At 41.5% G+C, this 12,118-nt stretch overlaps 1 protein-coding gene across 6 annotated transcripts in view; it reads left to right on the top strand.

Annotated features, from left to right (window-relative positions):
- Positions 1-12,118, top strand: part of POU2F1 (POU class 2 homeobox 1) — a 154,788-nt gene that overhangs the window by 75,914 nt on the left and 66,756 nt on the right. For all 6 annotated transcript variants that reach the window (XM_090059137.1, XM_090059101.1, XM_090059128.1 and 3 more), the window contains one exon: positions 6,649-6,714. In XM_090059137.1, coding sequence (XP_089915263.1) covers positions 6,649-6,714 — 66 coding nt within the window. The remainder of the gene's footprint in view (positions 1-6,648; positions 6,715-12,118) is intronic.

Raw genomic sequence — 12,118 nt, 5'->3', positions numbered from 1 at the left:
AATTGCTCATGGTCAAACAGTTACAACCCAGGTGTGAAATATCCTCCTAAAATCCAGATGAAATTTTACTATCAGTTTACACTGATTAGATGAGATTAAGAGGGTATTTTTCTTTTCTTTTTTTAAACTTTAAAAGTCATTTGGAAAGTGTAAAAATAAATCTATTTGCAACTTCACTTGGGATAGATTAGTGGGTGTCAAATGTTATACAATACTTGACATATCCACTGCAGTTAAGTTGGCCTTGCAAAGGGATTAACAGATAATGAATCACCAGGCTCTTTAGACCATTTAAAAAGAATTGTGCTGCTTCTCTGCCCATGGTGTTAGCCTCTATTTTGAGTAGGACCATCTCGTGATGGTTTATATTAACATTTGGAAAACTCCATGCAGACATGCAAGCCCTAGTTTGACAGCTATGTGTTCAGCTCCTACCTTGCTAATTGTTTTTTTGGGATTATTTGGATTCTGTAGAAAGCTTTTTCCAAATCCCCTTTATTACTGAAGTTATTGTTGCCAGCAGGAATAAGATTAAAGGTGCTTAAGTCTGTAGAGTTGTTTCTAATTTGTACGTGTCATTTCAGTGGCATTTTAATAGAACTCTGTCTCTCTCCCCTCCCTGCTCCCCTGTGGTACTATGCTTGAGTTAGGTCTGAGAAGCCAAGCTATTGGAAGAAATTTCATTTTGTTCCCTAATTATTATGCTGGCACTCGGGAGATAATTTTTCCCTTCATGCACTGCCAATTAATATGCAAATGAGCTGATAAATATTTATACCGTGATTTAAATTATACAGGGAGCGCTTTCAGTGTACTCTGCAAATGAATTGTTCATGGACTTCAAAGTGCTGGCTGCTGTGCTAACGAGGGGAGATTTGCATAAGGCCCTAATCAGGCGCATACTGATTAAGCTTCATTATGGAAACTGCCAGCTGCAATCTTTGTTTCTATTTTATTACAAAAAGGGGAACTTTTCACGCTTCAGTCGCCTTGACAATGTCAGACACAGCTAGCAGGAGAGACTAAAACTCCACAGAGCAACTGAAGTTTCCCTGTTCAGTTGAAGATTGCTATGGTGTAACTGAAGTTGTATTTCTTCCCCACCCACCCCCCAATCCCTTTCTTGTTCTGCTGAGAGCAGTAGTGTAGATTTGTTAGAAATACTCATTCTTCCTTTCCTTGGACTATCTGAATCTGTAGAGGATTTCACAGCAATGCTGGATTGCAGCGACTACGTTCTAGGTGGGTACCAGCTCAGCTCTTTCTTATAGGCGTTTAATATGGAAATAGAGGGTGTGAGGTTGACTATGCATAGAAGCTTAATCGCATATGCAGGGAGTAGGGAAGGTATTTGCAAGGCTGAAGCTTACCAGTGAAACAGCAGCAAATGCCTCTCTGCTCGTCCCTTCTTCTGTTTCTTTTTTGGGGGGGGGGGTTTCTTTCTTCCCTCCTCCCATCATTCCGGAGAGTTGTGCTCTTTAGCAGCTGAAAGACTAGATTTATTCTTAGGTGTGGGTGATAGTTAATACAGACCTTTTACTTCTAGGATTTTCATCTGAAAAGCATTTGGCTTCTGACAGGCACTGAAACTTAGGACTTGCATATCCATGTGCTCTTGCTTTAAAAATTAAAATAAAAATTAAATTACCAGTTTCCAAACATCTTATATGAGTAGGGGTATCAGTAGCAGGAACTTCATGTGTTTGTATCTGTTTCTGATCGTATACCAAGGTTCTTCATATATAATGGAAAATGAGGTGGAGTTCATAGTTTTTGCCATTGATACTGATGGAAGCTGTGCTTAAGGCTACTCCAGTAACATATTTCCAGAACTCCAGAAACCATTAGTAGTTGTCAGTCCTGTTTTCTTATTTCTTCCTTTTCCTGTTTTCTTAGAATTTCTTACCCAGTTTTGCACCAGGTAACATTTATTTCAAGGCTCTGAGTTCTGTGCATTTGAGCTTAAGAATGTTTGTTTCCTTCTTGGTTCTCTAATCAGAGGTTTTAGATCATTTGATTGACATTAAGGGCTATTGGTGTTTTAAAGTAAATATTAGAGTATATGTGAATATGCTGCAACTTCCTACATATGCATGTATAATTTAAATTTGCAAATGATCCATTTGGTATTTTTGTTTGCACCGAAGAATTCTTTCCTGTCCCATAGTCACCAATAAATCCTTGCTGCTGGTTCTGATTGCACATTGGGGAGATTTAACAGGAATGATGAGAAAGGAACAGTGCATGAAATTCTGTCCCAGGGTGATTTTATGTTTGCCCCTGGCTAAGTTTGCAAATTTGCTGATACTCAGGGTTGGTCCAGTGTCTGCTCGTTAGTTCTTCTGAATACCTTTTTGAAATGTCATTGAGCGGCTGTGAAAACTTGGCACAGTACTCCTTGTCACACTCTAGCTCTGCTACCAGAGCAGCAACAGAGGGTGTTCAAGCTTCTCAGAGTTTGATTTCAATCCTGCACCTGCGGCTTTCGATCCCTCCTGTGCAGGAGGTTTAAATTTTTAGATTATATTGACAGAAACTTGCAGCTTAGAGTTTCTATTTAAAACCCAAGGAAGGGCTAAATAGATTTTTAAAAAATCTGGTGAAGAGGTTAGGAAGGTTTAACTTTTTAAAAAGATTGAATAGAATAAAATTTGAGCATGTATAAATCAATTTGACAATCTTATGCGAGTCTTTATGTTCTACAGATAAGTGCATATTTGCTGAGGATTATTGTTTCATGTGTATGAGCTACTATTTGCAACAGAAATACTAGTATCGTTCTTGACCCCTTTTGTGCAAAAAACAAAAAAGTATCCCCTTACAAGACGTATGCATACTAATAAAGGTTATTCTTGCTTAGGCTTGAAATAGTGCCATCAGGAAGTTTCAGCACCAGGTTCTACTCATTGTTTACCAGAGCAAGGTTTGGGATTTGATAGGTGACAACGTTGCAGATGTCTCAATGCCCAAAAGGTGAACCATCTTTACTATAGTATTTGTTGTAGAAGCAGTCTCCTTACTTCAATATTTTTAGTACAAGCACACTTTTTTAATACCAGTCTAAGCATCCAGTATATGTCTGGCACTAAACGGCTAAAACTCTTTTATAGAAGTATTTTTTTCTCAATACAGCTTGGTGAAAATAGTTTTTGTTGCCCTATGGAATGCAGTCTGGGGTATAGTAGCTCCATCCTGGAGAAACCTATCAATCATGTAGTACTTGTGGAGCAAGTATTTTCAAAAGGTTGGCTGCTTGAGCTTTCTTTAAGATGAGGAAAACAGTTTCTATATTCTGTGGGTTCTCAGTGCCCAGCGTACTTGCTTTTCAGCTTCAATAATAAATTTACTTATAGTGTCATTAGTGTAACGCACGTGGGCCCCATTTGGTTCTGTAGTGAAGTATCTTGGGAAATAGTGTTACTTCCTTCGTGCAGAGCTGCTTAAGGTTTTCTTTCTACTATGACCACATCTTATTTTATGAATAGAGAGATTATTTTATGAATCTGTGCCCCTTCTGCCTCTGATTGTGCTGATGTCTCATCTCCCAGACATGAACTCATGGCATCCCTGTGTCCAAGGCAAAAAATTACTTATTGTTAATTAGCCCAAGAAATAAGTTTGTTCACTGCCTCAAGCCCTCTTGTTCAGTTTCCTGCTTGTCATACAGTCATCACTACTTGGATGCAATGACTCCAGTTTTCTGCTGGCTAAGCTGTGAATCTATAATTAATGCCAGTTGCCCCTCCTCACACAAGCATTGAATTAATTCTGTACCGCAAATGAATGCATGTTTCCAGTCAGTTTTCTTATTAGAACAATAAACTAATTTTGAATTGCTCCCCAACTTCCAAATTGAACAAACTGTGTATTCTCTCGAAATTTAATGCAGAATGGTTTGTCTTTCCCTTGCTGTCAGGTATGGTAAATCGATTCCTACTGGTCGTAGATGCACAATATCTGCTGTATGTGGTCAGAGGAGGGATGCCACAAACACTTCTTTGCTGAGTGGTCAGTCAGCTGAGACCTCTGCTTTAGGAGCTAACCCCAGCCCAACCAAAAATGGAGAGCATTAGCCTGTGTAACCATGAGACCCCCAAAGCCTGCCTGAAAACTAATGGTAGTAGGTATCCTGTCATGTTTTAAAGCCTTCTGCTAGAACAGTGATCTAGTACCTCAGCCTGATCATGTTGACTGCTACAAAAGTTGACCTGTTTTAGGAGATGGGGTGATTCGATGCGCACACCCACTCACACTGATACCCAAGCTGTATGAAACCAAGGATTCCCTTGACATCAACAGTGACTGGCACTGGGGTTGTGTGAGAGCCAGCTCAGGCATACATCACTGCATTAGGTATACTTGGCTCACATTTTAAAGGTTTAGCTATCAATAATATAAGGGCTAGAAGCTTTTTAAAGAAATGAACATTTTAATTTCTGACACGGCTGATTTTGCTCACTAGAGAGATTCTTTCTTGCTGAAGGCAGGCTTTTTTCCCCAAGCTGTACCTGGATAAACTACCCAGTAATTTTACATGGAAAAGTTGCATTAAGAAAGAGTTTATGTACTTTTGACTTGTAAATTCTTATTTAAAGTCCTCTAAATGATACTAAAACCTACAACAGTTTTTAACTTGATAACATGGTATCTTTCTTCCTCATTTAACTTTCCCCTTCCAATCTCCATCCCTCAACCCCATTAAATGCCTCTCTCTAACCTTTGTCTCTTTCTCTCTTTCCTTCCTTTTTAAACCCCTTACTCCCACAAAAACTTCACTGTGAGCTGGTGCCTGTCTTTTCCTTCTACTCTGTCTGCATCTCAGCTGCCTCACTGTTGCTGTTGGCTGGCTGGCATTTTAATGCCAGGGGTAATTCTGCATCTCTAGTTTCCTCCTCTGTGTGTTAGTAGATGCTAATAGAAACATCTAGGCTGGCTTCTTTTTCATAGGCCATTAAGTCAGTGGTGCCCAACCTTTTTGCTCTGCAGGCCATATCTCTATGGACCTGAGCTGGCAGGCAAAGGGCTGGGGCTCAATCTGGCACATGCTGGATTAAATCCCAGTCTGGCATACCATATAGTGGCTGAGACTGTGCCCCTGTGCGGGATCAGGTCCCATCCTGCCCCCAACCTGATGCATTCAGGATCAGGCTGTCACATAGCATGCTCTGGATTGGGCCCTGCCACCTGGGCTCCAACTTCATGCACACAAGATCAGCCCCCATCATTTCATCCCCACCTCTGCTTGTTCTGGATTAGGCCAAGCCACCTTCTTCATTCAGGGTCAAGCCCTGCTGTTGAGACTCCAGATTCATGCATACAGGAATGGGCCCCTATGCCCTGCCCCCATCCCTGCTTACTCTGGATTGGAGTACACCACCTCCCACATGAAGGATTGGGCCCTGCTGCCTGCCCCCAGTTGGATGTGCTCAGGATTGGGCCCTGCTGCTTGGGCTGCAGCCCCTTGCTGTCAAGTTCAGGCCCTATTGCTTCCCTACCCCAGTGTGCTTTGGATCAGACCAAAACATTCCACATGGACAAGATCAAGTCCCGCTACTTGCCCCCAGCAGCTCATGTGCAGGATGCAACTCTGCCAGCTACCCCCTCCCCTGCCTGGCAGGGTAGGATCATGCCCTGCTGCCTTAGCCCCATGTATGCTTGATGGGCCCCACCATCTACCTCTGTACATGCCAGCAAGATCCTGCGTGTCATCTGGCCTGCAGGGCTTGGAAATTTGGTGGAGGAGGAGTGGTAGCAGCATTAATTGTCACTGTTTCTTGCCAAATTTCAGGGCATTTGGGGAGCCCCTCAAGCTGGATTGTGGTTCTCTAGGCCACATCTGGTCCACTGGCCAGGGCTTGAACACCCCTGCACTAAGCAACAAACAGTATTGTCTTTTTCTATTTTTTTCCATCTGTTTTGGTTTACAGTATTGATATGAGCTGGTGAAGTTAAATGCCTTCTCATATTTTGCTTTTAAGTTAGAGTTGTGATGCTATACTGAGAGCAGCCGTTAGTATGTGCGGAAAGTAGACTCTCTCTTCTCATCTAGAAAGGCACTCAGCAAGCACTGTATTAAACTGACAAGCTTTGAAATTAGGGGAGCACACTAAGAAATTCATCCAAAGGGAAAATGGTGGGAGACTTAACAATAATAAGTTTAACACAAGTGCCATCCCTATCAAGTAAGAATGCAGAACTCACCTAGTTAAGTTGCTAACGTACCTAAAATGACAGTTTTCTTATGTATGAAAAGGAGATTTAGGGGTAATAGCATAATTTGATATTTAAATTTTAAATGGCTGGGTTTTTTTCATCAGAGATTTTTTCCTATAACTGTTTTCACAATGTTGGGAATTACCAGTCCTCTTTGAACTCTTGCCATGGCAGGTTCTTTCCCTTGCACTTAATTGTATTATGGATGTGAGTGATAAGGTTTGTTTATCTTTAAAATAAGGGCCAGGTCCTTGATTGGAAAATATACTATTGCATCCCACCCTCAATTAAATCATGCTGGTGTGTGAGATTTGCTTGAATTAAGGCATCATGTATGCAAATTTGGCTTCTGATATTCTGTACTTCTGCATAAACAAAAGATGTCAGTAAGGTTTTTTTGTTTTTTTTTCATATCTCTTCTCAATCTGTTTGTAGACTCAAGAATGAACAATCCGTCAGAAACCAGTAAATCATCAATGGAGAGTGGGGATGGGAACACAGGTAAGAAATGACCATTTTGTGTTCAGATCTAGAATTCTGGTGGGTGAAATTTGATGGCTTTAGAACAGAGAAATACTCTTTAAAGGTATATATTTGGACTGTTCTTGGTATACTTCATCAGAGGGTTTATGTTTTCATAGATTTAAGAATACCTGCTTGCCTCTTCTAGTTTATGGTAGGTTTTTAACTTTGTTTATGCAAATTTCTCCTTGCACATACTAACAGTATAAGCCTACAAACTATTTTTTCTCTTGCTAATATGGTGTCTGAATTATAGTAGGAGCTAGTAACATTGCCTGTTATTAAAGTTGTCCAAAGCTTTCCTTTAAAGCCCCTCATGGACTACAGTGAAGATTTGGCATTTGGCAAGGGTGACATTGCCTTTGGGTTAGAGAGTACCTTTTACCATCCTTGTGAAAATCCATGCAGATTTGGCCAAGTTGTAAACTTTTGAAAATAACAGTTTGGATAATGTGAGTAGGAGTTTGATAGGGCTTCACAGCTCAAATCTCATTTCATCTTCTCTGGCCATGTTAAGCCTCAGAGCTCCTCATTGACTGGACTGCATGCGCCATCCCTACTGAGCTAATGGGCATGCTTCACCTGTCGCCTCCACTACTGGGTGTCACTGGGCTGCATGTGCACCATCCCCACTGAGTATCTGAGCATGCTTCAGCCAAGGGGCACCAAGGTAAAGCTGGATTTCCCTCTGGCTGCTTGTAGGTGCTGTGGGAGTAGGCATTAGAATTGAAAGCAAAGAGCCTATTTATCTTCTTTCCCCTGTTACCACATAGTATAAAGTCAGAAGCTCTCTGATTTACATCTGGGAGGAAAAATGGCTGAGCCCTAGTACTTTACAAATGAGGAGAGGGCACACAGACTACTAGGGGCAGAGTTGGGAATGAGTGAGCAAAGAGGTCAGGTTAGGATCAGGAGAGGAAATGAAGAGGTTGTAAGTGTTGTGGAAGGGAGAGAGAGAACTGAGATTTGTGGTGGGGCAGAGGAGACCAGTCAGACAAGGAGTAGGGTACATGGAAGAGAACTGGGACTGGCTAAGCAAGTAGCCTGGGAACAGGATATCGACAGGGGAAGAGTTGGGGTCAAGGAGACTGGGGTTGGTAGTAGTGGCTGAAAGAGATGTGTATGGGGCATCAGAAGGGGTGTGACTAAGTGTTACTTTCCCAAGAAGAATGATTTGATATCAAAAGCCTGTGGAGTGGAGACCGTGACCAGCTTGAGGGTGCATGGAGTGGAATGGGACTGCTAAGGAGTCCAGTGATGGGGTTGAGAGGTCTGGGACAGGGAGCAGAATGGGCAAAGAAGTGTGCATCTCTTTGAGCACACTCCCTTCTGGAGCCTGAGAAAAGTCCCCAACATTTCAGTCTGGTTTTCCTTATTTTTCAAATACCTGTGAAATCCATTCTTAGGGTGTCTCAAATGTCTCTACTGCTGGTCCTCACGGAGTTTAACAGTCTGCTACGTGCTCTTTCACTTACTCTGTTAGCTCAAATGGCAGAGGTCTGTATTGTTGATATAAAGGTTCCAACACATGTGAGAACCAATATTGTAGTACAGTTGTAGGGGGGTTTTCTAATATGCATTTCCAAAACCTAGGAAATTTTAATTTAAATTAAATAAAAATGTTAAATAGGGTCATACAGTCAAATGGTTGGAACTTAATGTTGCCCGGGCAACTTTTAATTCAGGCTTTGTTTCAGCTCTTTTGTTAGTATGAATTATGATCCAGCCTACAAACATTTTCTTCCACCCTACTGAATGGATTGGGGTTTGACTATTGAACAAGTCTGTTACCTGTCAGGCCAATACCACATTTTATTAGAGGAGATAGAATGTGTGGAGTAAAAAAAACAGGAGAGTTTAGAAATAAGAGGACAGTCTTGTAGATCAGGAAATTGAATGCCACCCCTGGAGTATTGGATTCTAGTTTCTATCCCTGTTTCTGCCAGAGCTTCCATACCACGTTGCACAAATTGCTTAAACTAAATGTTTTACATATCATCGCTAACTGTGTTTCTTGTTTTCCGAGTTGCAAACTTGAGAGGTGCAGAAATATGGAGTGTAGCATCAGCTGAAGTCAATGGAATTTGCGTTTTGAGAATAAAAAGTGCTGTAATAATGCTAAGTAATTGGGGGGGGGGAAGAGTCCTGGGTTTGTCAAATTGGGCACCCAAAGTCAGTGGATACTTCTGACCATAATCTAGTTGCATCTCACGTCTTCACATGTAAAATCCATTTCTTCACAAGGATGTATGAAAATGTTAGCAAAGCTATTTAAATACTGCAATTGTGGGATCCGTAGATAAGTTCACAATAAAATTCATAATTACTATTTAAGAGTAAAGTTTGAATGCTGTATAGTAAGTAATGCTTGCGCCAACATGTTGAACAATGAGTAGAAAATAAAATATTTTTAACTTTCCTTTAAATTTGCACCATCTTTACTTTTTGTTGAATGATCCAGTGTGGTGTGTACATATGTGGCAATGTAATTAGAGGCTGTATCACCGTGCATGCATACAAACAGGCCAAATTAAGATGTAACAAGCAAGTGTGAATCTGGTGATTCCTGACTTGGGTGTTTGACTTGAGGAACTTGATGTTCTTCTGATACAGTTTTTTGTATGCAAGGTAAAAGTAGGGTTGCTGGCAGAAGTTTCTCAGTTATTAACTATACATGATAGATTTTTTCTGTTTGCGTTTGTCATGATCCTAACTTGCGTAATATAAGAATTCTTCAAACTTTTGACTGTAGATGATGACGGAAAGGGGTCTGTTTATATGTATTTAACACACTGATTGTTGTTGGAAATGAGGAACAGAAATGAGAACTTTGAATGAGAAGTGAATAGGATGAAATAATTGAGAATTAGTTCTACTCTGGGTCCAGGTTATTGGCTGGATGGGAAAATTTTTAAATTGCAAGTAATTACTACTTACTGTTCTGAGAAATCTGAGTTTACGGCCACATCTACATGAGACGTTGACTGCACAGTAGCTCATTACTACTGCATATGCTAATTACAATAACATCATATAGCAGGAAGTGTGACATGACACTACTGCACAGTAGTAATGACCTGCTGCACAGTTAGCGTCACCAAAAATCTGTTTGGCGATGCTACTGCACAGTAACTCTTGTTACTGCTCAGTCATTTAGTACTTATTTGTTCAAGTACTAAATGACTGTGCCGTAACAATTGCGCAGTCACCATCTTGTATAGATGTGGCAACAGTAGAGGGAAAACTTTTTTCTCCTTTGCTTTTCTAAATGATCATTATTAAGAATACAGTTCCTTTAATTTTAACTCTAGAAATTCTTTGGCAGTCACAGCATTTTTAAACTGTCTGTTATTTCTGTGTCCTGTATGCAAGGTTTTAATAACAATGCAGTTAACCAGAGCCAAACATTTCCTGTGCTAATGTAAGATTGAAGGATGTTTTCCTGCCAATAAGTGGAGCTAGTCAAAAAGTTTTCAAGTTTTTTCTCCTGTCTGTCCATACACAGATTCGCAGAAGTTTAGGGCTGGAAGGGACCTTGCTAGATCATTGGGTCCAGCCCTTTCGTTGGTACTGCATTCACAGTTTCTGTAACTTCTCTTTCACAGTGAGAGTGCCTGACTGTGTCCGGTTGTTCTTTTTCTTTTTATAAAAAGAATTGGTTTTGCATTTGACTCTCCTTAGTGGACTGTCTCTCATCTCTTTCAAATGGTGGCACTACTTTTGGAAACCTGTAGGCTTTTCAGAAGAATCCTGCTTCTGATTTTCCCTTTTTCATGTAAAAATGCTATTCCTCCAGGTGCATAAAAGCCCTAAGGAAAAATTGGTGTTCTGCTTTTGTCATAGTAACTTGCTGCCTACACCACAGCCCTTCAGTGGAAGAATAGAACTTAGAAGTATCCCATAGGAATTACTGGAGGGGGTGCACTACTGTCTCACTTTACATTCAGTGTAACTTTCCACTGCAAGCAGTGATGATGCCCTTTTTGCCTAGTCACAAAGGAAGATTTGGATCCTACATGAAGCTTTCCATCTTCACGTATAACTAGTTATCCCACCTCTTCGGTAATACTTAAACTCAGTTGTTGAACAGATGGAAGGTCGTGGGTCATCAACTAGAAGGGTTATCCTAATGTAACCTCCTAGTTTATGAATATGTTCATAGATTATTTCTTTATGGAACAATAGGGCTAGCATCTGCATTTTCCTTTTCTTGTGGTGGGACTACTGTACTGTACAAGGCTAAAACTTTTGGATCATATTACAGCATGTTTTTGGACCTTTCATAAGCATCATATCTAGATATTGAAAATTTTTATGGTCATTCATTTTAGGTTTGTATATGTTACAGGCTTGATAGGCAAGCTGATAGAAACCAAAAAAATTTCATAGATTTTATAGACATTCGGGCTGGAAGGGACCTCAGGAGATCGAGTCCAGCCCCCTGCCCAAAGGGCAGGAAGTCAGCTGGGGTCATAGGATCCCAGCAAGATAAGCATCCAATTTACTCTTGAAGGTGTTCAATGTAGGTGCTTGAACCACCTCCGCTGGCAGACTGTTCCAGACCATGGGAGCTCGGACAGTAAAGAAATTCTTCCTTATGTCCAGCCTGAAACGGTCTTGCAGGAGTTTGTGACCGTTCGACTTCGTCATCCCTTGGGGCACTCTGGTGAACAAACGTTCCCCCAGATCCTGGTGTTCACCCTTGATAAACTTATAGGTGGCCATCAGATCACCCCGAGCCTGCGCTTTTCCAGGCTAAAGAGTCCCATGGCTCTCAGCCTGTCATCGTAAGATCTGTTTTCCTGACCTCTGATCATGCGCGTGGCTCTCCTCTGGACTCTCTCAAGCTTCTCCACATCCTTTTTGAATTGTGGAGCCCAAAACTGGACGCAGTACTCCAGCTGCGGCCTCACCAAGGCCGAGTACAAGGGGAGAATGACGTCCCGGGATTTGCTCGAGAAGCATCTATGGATGCAAGCCAGCGTTTTGGTTGCTTTACTAGCCGCAGCATCGCATCACAGGCTCACGTTCATTTTGTGGTCAATGATGACCCCCGAGTCTCTTTCTTCTGTAGTACTTTCCAACGTAGCACTGCAGAGCCTGTAAGGGTGCTTGAGGTTTTTCCTCCCAAGGTGGAGAACCTTGCATTTTTCGGTGTTAAACACCATGAGGTTCTCGTCTGCCCATTTGCTGAGCTTGTCCAGGTAAGCCTGGATCACCCACTTATCTTCTGGCGTGGATGCTTTGCCCCAAAGTTTGGTGTCATTGGCGAACTTGGCCAGTCCACTCCTGACTCCAATGTCCACATCATTAATGAAGATGTTGAACAGTATGGGTCCCAGGACAGAGCCTTGAGGGACCCCACTGATCACAGGGCACCATG

This window comes from Crocodylus siamensis, chromosome 1, assembly GCF_052110815.1.
Source record: "Crocodylus siamensis isolate JL-2025a chromosome 1, ASM5211081v1, whole genome shotgun sequence".
In the NCBI taxonomy this organism is placed as follows: Eukaryota; Metazoa; Chordata; order Crocodylia; family Crocodylidae; genus Crocodylus; species Crocodylus siamensis.
This window is presented reverse-complemented; position numbering and strand designations above follow the sequence as displayed.